Source organism: Molothrus aeneus, chromosome 1 (assembly GCF_037042795.1).
Source record: "Molothrus aeneus isolate 106 chromosome 1, BPBGC_Maene_1.0, whole genome shotgun sequence".
Lineage (NCBI taxonomy): Eukaryota > Metazoa > Chordata > Aves > Passeriformes > Icteridae > Molothrus > Molothrus aeneus.
In genome coordinates this window covers 45,415,485-45,430,412 of record NC_089646.1, presented here as the reverse complement: position 1 = coordinate 45,430,412, position 14,928 = coordinate 45,415,485, and the positions used below count along the sequence as shown (strand labels likewise).

At 39.1% G+C, this 14,928-nt stretch overlaps 1 protein-coding gene across 5 annotated transcripts in view; it reads left to right on the top strand.

The window, feature by feature from the left end:
- Positions 1 to 14,928, top strand: part of TRAK1 (trafficking kinesin protein 1) — a 125,757-nt gene that overhangs the window by 76,755 nt on the left and 34,074 nt on the right. For all 5 annotated transcript variants that reach the window (XM_066556178.1, XM_066556169.1, XM_066556187.1 and 2 more), the window contains 2 exons: positions 9,189 to 9,265; positions 12,527 to 12,643. In XM_066556178.1, coding sequence (XP_066412275.1) covers positions 9,215 to 9,265; positions 12,527 to 12,643 — 168 coding nt within the window. In that variant the 5' untranslated portion in view covers positions 9,189 to 9,214. The remainder of the gene's footprint in view (positions 1 to 9,188; positions 9,266 to 12,526; positions 12,644 to 14,928) is intronic.

Below are 14,928 nucleotides of genomic sequence, written 5' to 3'. Positions count from 1 at the left end.
TAAAAAAGCTCCTTTCCTAGCCCAATTCTTCACTTAATGGTTCTAGTGTGTGGTGGGTGCTGCAGTCAGACTGTACTGCACAATAGCCCTGGGTATGAAGATCTCCCTCCTGGGTGGGATTGGCTGTGTGTGCACAGGCTCAGGCTGTTCACAGCTCCAGTGAGGTCTTGCTGCATTGGGCAAGGTGAGAGGTGATTTATGACTCTGTGTGGTGCACACCCTTCTCCCGGTGTGACAGACAGAGGCTGGGTCAGACTTCCGTGTTGAGACACTTGTGGGAAGCTACCACTTCACTCAAAAGAGCAGGGGCAGAGGAGAGGGAGCCTTGTTCATGTGAGGAGTGTCAGGGAGGGTCTTTCCGCCCACTGACTTTGTTTGAAATATGTTAGTGAGGCTTTTGAGCAAAAACTGGCTACTGTCAGAGCTGGTCTGAGGAGCAACATAAACCTTCTAGTAATTAATAGACAGATGGTCTCTTCCCTCCTCCACCCCATCTGTACAACTCAAAGCTGTTGCACTAAGGACAAGTACTCAGTCTCTCCGGAGTTCCCTGGCTGAGCATGTGAGTGAGGAAAGATGGTATCCTGCTTTGTGGAGACCTTGCTCTGTTCTCTCCAAAGATACAGCCTCCGAGGGAATGACTTCCCGTCGCCTGTGAGACTCAGGCATCGTTTCATGTCTATCTGGGATAATTGCAGCAATGTCAGTAAACGAAGAAGAAAGTTATGAATATGACTATGAAAAGGAAAATGAGAGGAAATGCACTTTTAGCAGGCAGAGCCTTGATATCTTGGAAGAAGGTACTTTTTACCTTTTGTTTTTAATCTTTCATGGTAGTACTTGGCAACCTGCAAGTGATTTGAGTGATATTTGTGGATTAAATAGACAAAATTCTGTGTTTTACATGTGTAGCCAGTATGTCTGGATGAAGTATTTGTCTAATATCTAAATAAGATAAATCTTAATTTTTGTATACTTCTTTAAATAAGAAAGGCATGATCAACAGATGAAGGCTGTGCCATACCTATTTTATAATGAAACAGAAATTGGGAAATCTTCTCCCTCTGGAATTGTAGTGCATTTTTTATATGCACAAAATGTGTGTCTTATGAAACTGTATATTTTAGGTTGTCATTCCCAGCAGGTCCTTCTAGAACAGAGCAGTAATTTGGTGCTTATCCATGAATTTGAAAGCGCATAGACAGAAATAATCCAAGCGTGGTGTCTTATGACTTAAATTTTCAATATAAAAACCAGCTCAAAAATGTTGTTGTACTTTCTGGAAATAATGGGCAACTGGCCCATTCAGATGGAAATGGGAATGTGCATGCATTGAAAATCCTCCCGTGCACCTGCTGAATAGAGAGGGTATCTATCCTAGGGCTGCTTCCAGCCAATCTGGTAACCTTCTTCAGGGTTTCAGGTAGCAAAAGCTGAATGCCCCATTCCTGTTATTTAATGTGCTGTAAATTGTTCTCTGAAGTAGTAGTTTTATGGTAGAGAATTGTTACTTCCAAATGAACTATTGTAAAGCCGATGTAGGGATGGTTTGAAGGATTGTTAGCACAGAAAATGCGACGTGCTGTGAATTTACATCCTTGTTCATCTCGTGGTTAACAGTTCCTGTGTCCAGAGTTCTTGGTGAATGAACCATGCTCTTTGAATGCCATTGCATAGGATTTTCCTGTAAAAACTCCTTCACAATCAAATATCCCACCTGGTTTTCCAATTTATGTGTCTATGTAAAAAAGAAAGGTGCTGAAGAAAATACTGATAAAAAGAAAATTTAAAAGTGGGGATTGGGATGGAGAGGAAGCTTATCAAGAGAGGCCAGCTGACATTTTTTTGTATTTTATTCCTATTATTTTAACAATTGAATCATTACTGAGGCATACATCATGCTCTTCTTGTTCTTTCTGCTGACTTTACCTTTCATCCAGATCTAACAGTCTGAAGCAGCTCTTGTTGATTTTGGAGGGGGGGAAGAAAAATTTGAGTTCTATCTGGGATAAATTTAGCCCTGTCTTTCTACACTGCCTTCCTCTCAAAAGCTCAGTATGTGTTTGAAATGTCTTCTAAAGGTGCCTTTTCTTCTCCACCTATGTGTTCATATCGCCTACACACTCTAGTGTAGCAGAGATACAGATGCACAAACCTATATATGGTATTTCTATGTATCTTTGCACGGGGGAGTACTTGCAAAGGGTAGTATTTCTCTAGAAGAATGGGTGAGTCAATCCATTCTGTAAGTAAAGCAGATGGAAACACCGGCATGTAGCCTTTTCATCCTGAACAAAGGAAACATTTTAGCTATATCTGGCTGCAAATCTGGTACCAGAAACAACAAATCAGAGGATATGCTCCACTTCAACCATTTATAGTTATTGAAAAGAAGAGGATAAAAACTGTATCATTAAGACTCCTTAACTGTTTGGCCTATTCCATATGCAGGATGTGTACTCACTTCTTGACTGTTATTTCCGTAGTAATTTTGCTGTAGTGAGGTTTGTCTCTGTGCCAACGTTTAGATGCTGTAACTCCCCTGAGTGCTGTTTCTGGAGCTTGTCATGGAACTAACGTTATGCCTGGCAGCATTGCAGTCAGCTCTCTTGATGACAGTGGAAAGCACCTTTGGAATTGTAAAGTTGCCTGACAGCATTATGTTTACTTTTCATTTGATAAGCTGGCCTTGGGGCTGACTGCAGTGAAACTTTGCTCAGGGATATCTGTTGATAGTGTCTTCTCAGATTTTCCTCATAAAGGAACCTGAGCTGTGAAAGGACAACCTGTCAGCTTCCTTTGATTAGTGATTTGTTGAGTCAGCTGTTTCTGAAAGGGAGCTATGTTTTGATTCTTGCTTTTGCAGCTGGGACAGGAAAAGACTCTTACCTACATAGGACTGATGATGGCAGCCATATCCATTTACTAATGTAGTAGTTTAAAAGTCCTATTTATCTAAAGCACTTAGTAAGTGCAGGAGAAGAATCTGTCTCCAGTTGAATAAAAAAAAAAAGTCTTGGGATCACAATTAAAATCTTAAATCAGACGCTCCAGGCATCTGATTCGAGGGATCTGCCCTCTGGATCTGACTGAAAATGTAGAATACAATACAATGGAGACCATTCAGAACTCTGGAATCTGTGAAAGCTAGAGCAAAAAAGATAGAGAGGAGCCATTCTTGAAAGCTTTGGCACAACCATTCCCTCCCAAAGAGCTGGAATAGGAAAAGACCACATATTTCAGAAAGGAGACAGCTGACAATGTGTGACTTATAGGCTTGTAACTTCATTTTAGATGTACAATCCAGATCCTGATTTAAGTCTTTCACACATTTATTAGTTACATTGACTGCATTCTAGACATTTATTGACAAAAAAATGAATGGAAGAGAATGTCAAGACAGTAACTCAGTGGCTAGTAGTAATAAATCTTGCAAAAAAAGTTTTAAATTTTAAGAGAAGAGCTATCCTGAGCCATGTCTGTAAATGATATATGCATTAAGGAAATTAAGAGAATTAAGGTGTTCTCTCCAGAGACTTTTTTTCTTATTTTCCTAGTTTCACTTTGTGTCTGCATTTTCCAAGTTACCACATTTGATCTGTTTATGCTAATAGAATGTCTGATGCTCTTTTTGAAATTTCTTTTAACTTGATTTTTCATTCATCACTAGAAAAGTTGATGAAGTTCGTGTCCTACTTAAAGGAAGTACTTTGAAATTATTCCCTGCCTGAGGTTTCAGGCAGAGGCTTTAGAAAAGAAGTAAAAGCTGTGGTTTCTTGTTTTTTGGGGATTTTTTTGCAAACCTGTGTTCAAGTTCAAAGCAAAGGTTTGTATGTAAGGCTTTAATAATGCATTTGCTAAGCTATTTGAGTACCATATGAGAGAAATGGCAGTAAACAAACACTCCTTAAACCATAGCCTTAAACAGCAAGATAAAATCTCTTCTTCCAGAAGAATCAGTGGCTGTAGCTTAATATTAAAAGATTATTTTGCAAACAGTGCCCTTGAGATTACAGTAAGCCATGCTGTAGCATTTGAATAAGACAAAAAACAAATCTATTGGATTGTCTGAGTGTGTATCTCTCATAGCATCATGTTCATCCAGACTCCTGCACAGAGCTCGCTCACAGTGTGACCTGACAGTTGTGAAGCAGCTGGCACGCTGTGACCACTCCTTATCCCTTTAACCTGGGTCATGCCACCGCTGACCTCCCCGTCTGCCTTCTGGAGCGACTGGCCTGCTCCCTGCTTTGGGACTGCTGGGGGAGGCTGGGGGAACTGCTGGGCTGTTCCATTAGGATTTGGATTTCTAGTAAGGTGTGGCTCAGAAGCACATTCTTCAAGCTCTGGTGACGGTAGTATCTTAAAATTTTTAGATGTGCGTATTATCTTAGGGCTGTCTCAAATGTGGCAGGCAATAGCAGATCTGAAGCCTCTGCCCTGGCTTAGCCAGGGCTGTCAAAAACACCTCTGCATTGGAGGAGAAGATACCATATTTATCTTTAACTGTGAAAAATCAGTAACAGCTGACAGCATATTTCAGGTCTAATTTTCCTGAGTTTATTTGAAAAGTGATATACCTAATATGGCGCAGTTTCAGAATTCCACATGTGCTTGGCTCAAGTTGATGTAGTGCTCACAGTAACCTGTGCCAGAGCATAACTATCAGTGGCTCTGGAACTGAAACTGTAATTTTTAATGGGTGCTTTGTCCTTTGAGTGTAAAAATAGCCTTTGAGGAATGAATCTATCGAGAGCTGAGGAGTCTGAGTCTGCCAGGGTCTTTGATGGCTCCCATGTGCCAGGTGGCAGCAGGGAGCACGGCTCAGTCAGATTTGCCATGTGTGCTCTGTCCATGTGCAACCTTCAGGATGCAATGCCCTTGCCATTGTATCTTTGGTGTATGTTTGGACAGAGCTGTGAGCAGAGGGGGGCAAGACAGAAGCTGTTTGTGAGGCAGGGCTTGTCATGACTGAGCAAGAATATAGCAGGCCTTGCCATAGTTAAAGGCTTTGGGTAGGGAACTGTTACGGAAAAAAAATCACTGTCCCCTACCGCCACCTTGCCAATAAGAAGCATGGATGTTTAAATGGCAAGAGATCAGTGGTTTGTGAAAAGTATTAATTTCCCCTGATGAAGTTTCTGATGAAGTAAATTTTGGTAGTGGGGAAATCTTCATGCACTAGAGCCTTCCCTGTTAGACTCTATAATTATACAGGTCAATATTATCTGCCCCAAAAGTGAAACTTTACAGTGGCATGTTAGCCCTCTTATGTTTCCCAGTAGTTAGAAATATATGTGAAGAGGAACAGCGAGAGCTGGGCTTTCCTTTTCAGCAGCTGCAGCTCTTTTATTTCATTAGTTTATCCTTGGTTGATAGGTCTCAAAAATGAAGAGGGACTATGTGTTGAGGGATGCAGGGAACAGGAGCTGAGGATACCTGTGACTACTGGCACTGGTGATGTATGTTTTTTCCTCCTTCTATTTGAATCCTTTGTTTGGCAGGTGATGGCTCATTACAGAAGCTGCCAATAGTGGTATTCTTGTTCCCCTTTCCTTCTATGGCTGTCTCCTGTTCCTGCAAACATCCTTTACTCTAAGTAGCATACTTGTTGGAATAGGTGACTTTCAGGGAGCAATCCAGAAAAGTGCATGTGTTCCTCCATGTCCTGGTGCATCTTCAGCTTGGGAATCAGTGCTCGTTAATTAGATGACAAGAACTAAATGCAGGGTACATCCTTTCAGCTGTACTTACTTTGGGAAACACGGGAATGTCGTTACCAATAAATTTGCAGGCTTTAGGATGGTGCTAGGTACTTTAAGGCAGAGGAAATGTTTGCTCTGTGTAGTGTTTGTCCATTTGTGTGTTTGGCTCTAAAACAACCCCAAATACTTTGAACTGCGTGTCCCCAGTATCATGTATTTAGCGCTGTCATGAAAATAATGTGAAGGGAGCTTTCTCTGTTCTTTGTTTCCTGTTTTGGATCTGTGACATTAGCTTCAAAGCACTTATCAAAATGCGTGAATTTTAAAAATTATTCATTCTTTCTGTGTTGTCTATCAGCCTTCTCCATAAGCTGAGAAGTGCAAAGTATGTTTGATTTGGTTGCCTGCATGCATCCATGCACTTAGACACAGTGCTCCCTCTCACCCTCAAGCAAAAAACTACTGATGTGTGAGTGAGCAAAAAGAGGTCAGTAATTTGGCACTGCAGGTTTTGCATTACAAGGCACTGTCCTTCATTTGCTCTTGTTTTATCTTTACAGCAGCATTACCAGGCTCTCATACTCATCAGAAACTCCATCAGGCTAGAAACCTACTATACAGGATCCATTACATATGTGACCTGTGGGGGGTATTTTTCCACTGCATACTTCACTGATAACACCTCTAAATATTTTTTCAAAATAGTCTGTCTTTTTCGCTGATCGATTTTTTTGATCACTAAAGAAATAAAAACTGCTGTACTAGGAATTGGCCAAATGTTATCTCAGTCTGTGGAGGCTGAATAACTAGATATTTAGACACTTTTTGGAATTTTTTTTTTAATTATGCTTCTGGATTCCACTCTCCCCTTACTTTTCACCTTCTCTTTCCCACAAGCCTTGATTTCTGAGTAATTGAAAGCAACACCTTTTTGCAAGTTTGCCCTCCTTCCAAAAGGAAAATCCTTCCTTTTAGCTAGTAGCTCCGTGTTTCCACAGTATTGTATGTAAGTAGTAGTAGTATGGACAGTAGTTCACTGACAGATTTTATTATATGTGGTCTACTGAAATTTATTTCTATTTGGATGTAGAGGATCATAAAAGGAAAGTTCTGCTTTGAAACCCTTTTACTCTGGCAGAGTAGTGTACAAAGATCTGTTTTGACAATCACCAACAGAACTTTGATGGAAATTTCTAGATATAAAAGCTGTTGGTGACCAGATTCTACTTTGCTGCTGGTAATGTCTGTTGTTATAATGCTGTGGTATTGCCTTGCCAGGTTAAAGATTAAATGGTAAATTCTGAAGGAATAACCAAGGGAGTATCCATACAGTCAACCCTTATCACTCTCCCAGCTGAGTGACTTTATTCTGTCTGAGGGAACACCATCCTTTATGAGCCTGGCTGTTAGGAAGGTTATACATTTACCTGAATCAGGATGGTGTGAGGTTGCCATAGTCCTGCTCATTGGCGATTGTTAGTGCTAGGTACAGAATTTAAATGAGCTTCTAATGACAATGTCAAATATTATTTTATAGCAGTGATGGAATGTTGTAACCAGGGGAACTATTTAGTGTGCAATTGTATTGGAAACCTGCTGGCGTCAGGGTTTCTCATAGATGTTTTATAGAATGACTTATGAACTTTCTATATTTAAAACAAAGTTGAGTTTACAGTGATGTCAGTTTGTGTGTGTGGATGAATAGTCTTCTGAACATTATACCTTCTGTTTTTATGTGAAGTTTTTATGGAAAACTTCTGTTAAACCCCTTTCTGCAAGTCACTGCATTGTTTCCTGTGGAATCCTTATTAGTCTGCTTTTGGGTAATATAGCTTGTAGTTTACAGATGTACTGTGTTTTTGCTTCTGCACTGGTAGAGTTATTCTTTCTATTGATATGTTGTGTTTGTCAGGTTATTACTTTGAAGCATAAACTTTTTACTGTTACCACTTGCAGATTTACTATTTGGATGAATGCAATTATATTTTGAATACTTTTGTATCGCATTCTTTGGAGTTCACTGGCACTACTCATGTCAATAAATATTATAAATGTTTTAGGATGTGATCTGCAAAGGTAGAATTAGAGAAATGGGAAAATAAATGAAGAAATTCAACTTCTTGCCATAATTTAAGCAATTTTCTGGTATTTAAATTGGGAAAAATATCCTCCAACATTTCAAGAGATATCTAAGTAATGTTGCATTTGATGTATTATCAATGTACCTTAGTAGTGATCAGCTGTATATTTATTTATATGCAGATTGTGCATTTATGAATTAGGTAGTGTTGTTTCCTTAGTGTGACAAACTGTCTCCTGCCAATATTACTGTACAGTTCTGCTTTTTTTTTCTCCTCACTATATAAATCCTATTAGGCCTGATCTGTCTCTTCCCCCGCCTTAGTGTGCACTAGAACAACATTAGCTTATCTGCCAGACGGAGCCTTAAGTGACATTGCCAAGGGTAAATCCCCTGAAGAGCAGTTCAGGCTACAGCAGCTAACTCATAGTCCGTGTGATCCACTGAATTTAATTAACAGTCCTTTTTTCCCAGAATTACAGGGTTTGAGGAAAAAGTGTAGTTGGAAAAAAAAAAAATAGAAGGGTAGAGCAGAAAGTGCTGTTGTTTGCTGTGACTGTTGGTGAATTTTTTAAAAACTTGTTGACTTCTAGATAAGTCAGTGTAGCTTCTTAAAGGATCACCTATGGTGATAGACTGAACTTCCTCATACTTTCTTCAGTCTGACAAAACTCCTGGTTCCACCTTAATGATTAACAATCTCAACCAGTCTAAGTAATATTTGTTATGAGTGATACTGTAATCACTGTGGTGTGGCTGGGTATTACCAAAACCATTTCTTGTTTTGCATGCATACTTTGCTGTCTTGTACCATAAACCCCAGTTCTTGTCAACTTATTATGACATAGTCACTTTCTGATGAACAGTGCCCCTAACAGTATTGGAGTTGCTTATTCGTGGAGTAATGCTACTGCATGTCATGCAATGAGTAGGTGACAGATGGAATCCTAATCATATATCTAAGAACATCTGTTTTGACTTCCTGATTATTTTTTTAATACACTCAAGATACTGTTCTTCAGAGACGAAAGTTTTAACATTTTAAGTTTGTTCTGCTGCTGACAAAAGCAAGTACTTACAACAAGAGGAGCATTTGTATTACCAGTATCACATGAATCTTGGATTTTTTTGAGGGCAGGGGGGTGGGGAGTGTGTTGAGTTTTGTTTGTTTGTTGTTTTGTTTGTTTTGAGTTTTTAGCTCTTGATGTGCTCATCCAAAAGTTGACATAAGCAGTTCTTTAGATGAAAACTTAAGCACATCTAAACTTAGAAAGATATTTCTTGCAATGGATTGGAGTTGAACTTCAGTGATCCTAGTGCGTGGTTTCCAGTTCAGAATATTCTCTGATCCTCCCCCAATGGTACTGCCTATCTGATTTATGTTTTGCTTTATTTCTTTGCAGTTTTATGTGCTGAAAGAGTGGGCCAGATGACTAAAACATACAATGACATAGATGCTGTAACACGTCTTCTTGAAGAGGCAAGTACTACATCTGTTTAAGGACCTGTACACAGTGTGACAAAGTAGTACTGAAATTACGTGGTACCACTAATAAACATTGTTGGTAGGTTGTCCTTCAGTGTGGAAGAATAAGGGCTCTAAGTGTATGTACGCTTTATCTCATTGGTAAGCTAAATATTCTTTCAAAATAAAGATCATTTGTTTACCTCAGTCAAATGGATTCATTACTTCTGGTTATTTTTCAGTTGAGGCCATGTAACTTGTTTTTGGCCAAATGTTTGCTCTAATGAAGGAGGAGGAGAAGGAATCATCTTAAAATGACACATATTTTTACAGTACATGTAAAACTGAGAGTATCGTTATTGATGGATATATTCTCTTCAGAAAATAATTTTAAAAAGCTCACAGACTTCTTTTCATAATAATTTGTTCAGATAATTTCTTTCCAGAGAAGTACATAGGCACAAAATGAGAAAATACCTAGTACTGCATTTGCCTTCTTTCCCTTATATTTGGTTGATTTGATTGTTGTTTGTGGGGTTTTTATACAATTATTATGGAAATTGGTATTCCTGTAATCCTTAGCACTCAAGAAATGTCAAAAAGCAACTGTCATGGTGCTATGCTTATGTTCAGTAAAAATCATGATAAATTGTTGGACTAAAATCAGCTGTATTTCTGCAGTAAACTTAAGCAATGATTTTCTGAAGAATGCTTATGAGTAATTCTTTAGGTGAAAGCTGTTACAATTGTATTATTTCGTGGCTGACTGCAATTTAGTCCTTTATACTCAATTGCTTGCTTATTGCAATAGCAGTGTCAAAAACGATGTCTTTCTAGCCAGTTGGGTGGTCTGTTATTCCTCTAATTCTGCAAGAAAACAAGCATGGGAATGAATGCTCACATCTCCTACCTGTTCTGGATACCCCTCAATGCAGTACAGTCTTGTATTTTGTGCTTTGAGCCAAACCCATTCAAACACCTCTGTACAAATTACCTGTTAAAACTGATGTGTTACCCAAAAGACTTCTCTTGGAATAATTCAACACCTTGTAGTAACAGTCTATTAACTTGTTTGTGCCCTGTTCCCTTTGCCTTGTTTGGCTGAGATTTACTGCATTTGGTCTGTGGCTCCTTCTAGTAATGATGGCAGCATTCTGCCAAACTGTTTCCTCCCCTGAGTCCCTGTAGCCAAATGTCTGTAGGTCCAGGCATCACAGTCATGGGAGCAATGCTTGAAGGACTTGCTGAGCCAGTGTTTTAAAGTTTCTTGTGTACTTTCCTACCTGGATATTTGGAAGGGAAAAATAAGGGTGTGTATAACATGTCAAACTTTATTAAAACAAATACTTTCAGTGAGCCTTTTTGTTTTGTTTGACCATCATTTCCAATGCAATTACTCTGTTCATTGGGATAGGTGCACTTACAGCACCTTTCTTTGTTCTCCACACGATGGTTATCATAAGAGATTACAGCCATTTACAGAATTTAACTCCTTCTATTGCTTTCACACATACGAGCGAGAAAAAAAGCAAAAGCCATCCCTTGTCTGTCCTTCCTGTTTGCAAGCTTCAGGTGCTTGCATTACAACATTGAAAGGTGCAGCATTTGGGAAGATAGGAAAGAGAAGATCTTGAAACAGCATGTGTGCAGATATTTCAGAAATCTGTGCCTATAGCCCTGAAACTAAGGAAAGGAAGTGGCACCAGGCCTGCCTGGGTATGTGGTAAAAATTGGAGCAGGTTTCATCATGAATCTACTTTCTCATCCTTTTCTAATAATAGTGTAAATGTGTCTTACTTCTCAGTATTATTTTTTTAAATATAGCTGTAATAAATTGGTTCCTTAGCATTGTGTTAGTAAGAGACCTGTCCCCAAACTGAAATTTAGAGCTGAATTGCTAAAAATTGGGTAGGAAGACTGGGGACGTTATTTGAAGAGCCTGGACATGGACTTATATTCCTCAAATTGGAAGTTAAAAAACAATGCTGCTTGATAGTTCCTCCTCTGTGAAGTCAAAACCGCAGCAATATATTTTTTCCACTCAGTATTTATGAAGTGAGCCAAATTACTGAACAATAAGTTGGCTTAAAATATGTCCAAACATGTTTTGGATAACTTAGTGGCACCTATTGTTCTGAAAGATTGTACGTAAGATTACATAAAGATTTTATGGCTTGATAATGCCCATAGCTTTTAATGCAAATATAAGTCTGACCTTCAGAAACCATTTGGAAAATGCTGGTTGCAGATACAGCATTGATCAGTCACCTCTCTTTTTATTTACTGATTATTATATAATTTTTTTTTCCATTATGAAAGCCTCTTCATTCAAATTCATTGACTTCAAATCCATGTGAACTGTAGCTGTACGTTTTGTAGGCTTTGTTATTAACGTACACATGACAGAAGGTAGCATTTAGTCATAAAATCTGGGTGGTAGTCAGGGGCAGTAAGTAAGCTCCAAACAGTATTTTCACTGACAGGGAGAAAATTCTTCCTCAAATGGTGTTGAACTAAGGGTATACTAGGGAGTTAACCACAGCACCATTATACCACTCTTAAAAAAAATCTAGTAGTTAAATAAGAAAATGATAAATAGAAATGCTTAATGAACAGTGCAAAATTTTATGCAGTTTGTCATCCTCTCCCAAGCAGATTACAGTCCCATGTACCAGCTTCTGCAAGGCTGAGACATCCTTATGTACATGTCATCAACAGGATAATCTCCTAGGTTTTTTTTGTACTTGTGGTGAATTGTCAAGACAGGTGATTTCCAGTACTGTGCTCATAGAGGAGGGGGAGGAAGAGGCCAAGCATGACATGAGAGTAACCACTTAATGTAGTTTGGGACATCTGCAAAAAGAAAAGAGTTAGGATTTGTTTTTATACAAAAGCACTAATGGTTGGCATACACAAAAATAGGAGCTGATCGTTCGTTGTGGTGGAACTGGCTTCTACTCCTGCATAGCTCATTGCCTTTTATTTGTAGGTGGACCAAGTGGAAACTGAAGAATGCTTTGAGAGAGGGTCAGTCATTTCTGAATAATGCTGTTGTATGCAAGATACGTATGCACGATATGCATACAATATATGTGAGAGTAGAAAAGGAAAATCAGCAAAACCCCCCGAACAAATAAACCCTCACAGAAGGAAAAACTCTTTTTATTGTTAAGTGCTTGTTTCTTCCATTTCAAGGCAATTTTACCCTCCCTCTGATCCTTTGGTAATTAAAAAAATATAAATTGAAGTTGGCTTTCTGTTCTTAATGCTTCACAGAAAGAACGGGACTTAGAATTAGCTGCTCGGATTGGCCAGTCACTGTTAAAGAAGAATAAATCACTGACAGAAAGAAATGATTTCCTGGAGGAGCAAGTAGAACACATCAGAGAAGAGGTAAGATTTTTGTGCCTGAATGCTGTATATGCAGTGATGTGGGGAATTTCCTTCTAGCTTCACCTTGTCCATGCATTTGGCTGTGGGCAACCTGCTCCTGTGTCTGACCACCCTCCCTGCAAAAAATGACTTCCTTATATCTAGTCTAAATCTGCTCTCCTTTGGTTTAAAACCATTGCACTTTATCCTATCACACCAGACCTTGCTAAAAGGTCTGTTCCCATCTCCCTTATAAACCCCCTTGAAAGCACTGAAAGGCAATATGGTCTCCCTAGAGCATTATCTTCTCCATGCTGAACAACCCCAACACTCTCAGCCATCTCTTATAGGAGAAGGAATATTTTTGTGGCCCTCCTCTAGACCTGCTTGAACAGCTCCATGTCTGTCTTATCCTGAGGACTCCAGAGCTGGGTGCTCACCAGAGAACAGCTGAGGAGGGAAATCACCTCCCTCAACTTGTTGGCCATGCTACTTTTGATGCATTCCAGGGGATGATTGACTTTTTGGGCTGGGAGTGCACACATTGGTGTGATCAATAAAACACACCAGAAGGCTTATATCATTTCAAGTAGCACCTGTGCTTTAAAACAGGTCTTTAGCTGTAAGTACAACTGTCGTTAAACTCCAACTTAATAAATGAGCTAGGAGTCAATGTCATTTCTCCTATTCTGAGGCAGTAGCCTTGCTTTTTGAATCCCACCTGTATGTGATTTTGAGCAAGACAGAGAGCAAGAGAACGATGAACCACAGTGGAGTAAAAAGTTTTAAAATGGTTCATAATTAACACTGCTCAGGGGTGTGAGATGTTGCATTATGAACATCTCACATAAAGGATAAAGTGCAGATGGAGTGATCAGTGATGTGTGATAAATGGTGGTGGAGCACACACAATGAAATAATATCCTTTGATGTGGCCCCCCCCATTTTTGGCATAGAAAACTAGTTCTGTTTTCTCCCAAAGGAGTGCTGTTGCTTGCTGCCCAAGTCCCATCATGAGGCAGACCAATTTATTTGTGTGTTGGTCAGTATGACATGCACTAGGTATGTGCAAGGTGACTGAGCAGGACTGTGCATTGATATCATCCATCCAGAGTGGAAAATTTGATTGTGGAAGGTTGAGGACAGGGACAGGCTGCCTCTGTCCACATCTGTTTTTATTTAGAGGGACTGAGGAGCAGCATTAGGAAATGTGCCACCAAAAATAAGCCTCTTACCAGGTGGTTTGGTATGTTGGCCATATGTTCTGTCAACACCCCTCTTTCACACTGTTATTTTGATTCCTTCAGAAACTGATGCTTTTGAGGCAGAGCTCATCAGACTTTAAAGTCATGACACTTCTGTGTATTGAAAATCTGCCTTTAATAGGTTGCAGATTTTCTATTAAAACTGAATTTTGAATATTTGAACAGAACAGTTATAACTAAGACAACTGTCTTTAAGGGAAAAAGATAAGAGAAACAAAATTAATTGATACTTCTAAAATTCTGTAAAAATTGCCTAAAAATGTTTTTTCTGGGAGATTTGTGTTTTCTGTTATACAGGGACAAATTATTTCTGATGTGTGGTGTAAAATTAAGGTTTTATTGGTATATGTATCACAGCATGAATTATTTAGCTTTATATCCGTATTTGTCTCATGGCAAGAATAATTTAGCTTTATATCTCTTTGACCTTTGTCATGACAAAACCTTCTGTCTATTCCATTAAGCAGGCAGAGTTTTCCCTTTGTGCTGGCAACATGCCACGTTGATAGATACACGTTGAAGTTATAAAGACCTGTTCAAAGTGCATCAGATTCTTGGGTTTGTCTTTTGAGCTTGTGTTCTTAGGCACTGCTAAGTTCAAGAAGGGGCTGTGATCATGTTCAGTAAAAACTGTTGTAACTGAGATTTTTTGTTGTACTAGAGGAGAAAAGGTGAGTGGACTGAAGCAAGCCCTTTAGTGTGGGCACAGACACTTCAGTCTCAGCTTACTGTTTCACTACTATATTCTAGAAGCATAAACATACTAAGAAAAGTTCTTAATTGTGAAGTATTTTGCTTTACAGAGATGGGTGTCTGCTTTTTCAGCAGCAGAGTGTAGTTCCCCGGTTACAGTGTGTCTATCTGCTGCTCAGTAAGAATGCTGCAGCTCCATGTTCCTTTTCTCTGAGATGGTGCTGCCTACATTTCGGTATTGTCTTCTTTGACATTAGAGCTCAATATCAAAGAAAAGTAAACTGTAAATCTGCACAATGTGAATTGTATTCAGGATGGAGTAGCTCACTAGCTTTTAGCTTCTCCTAA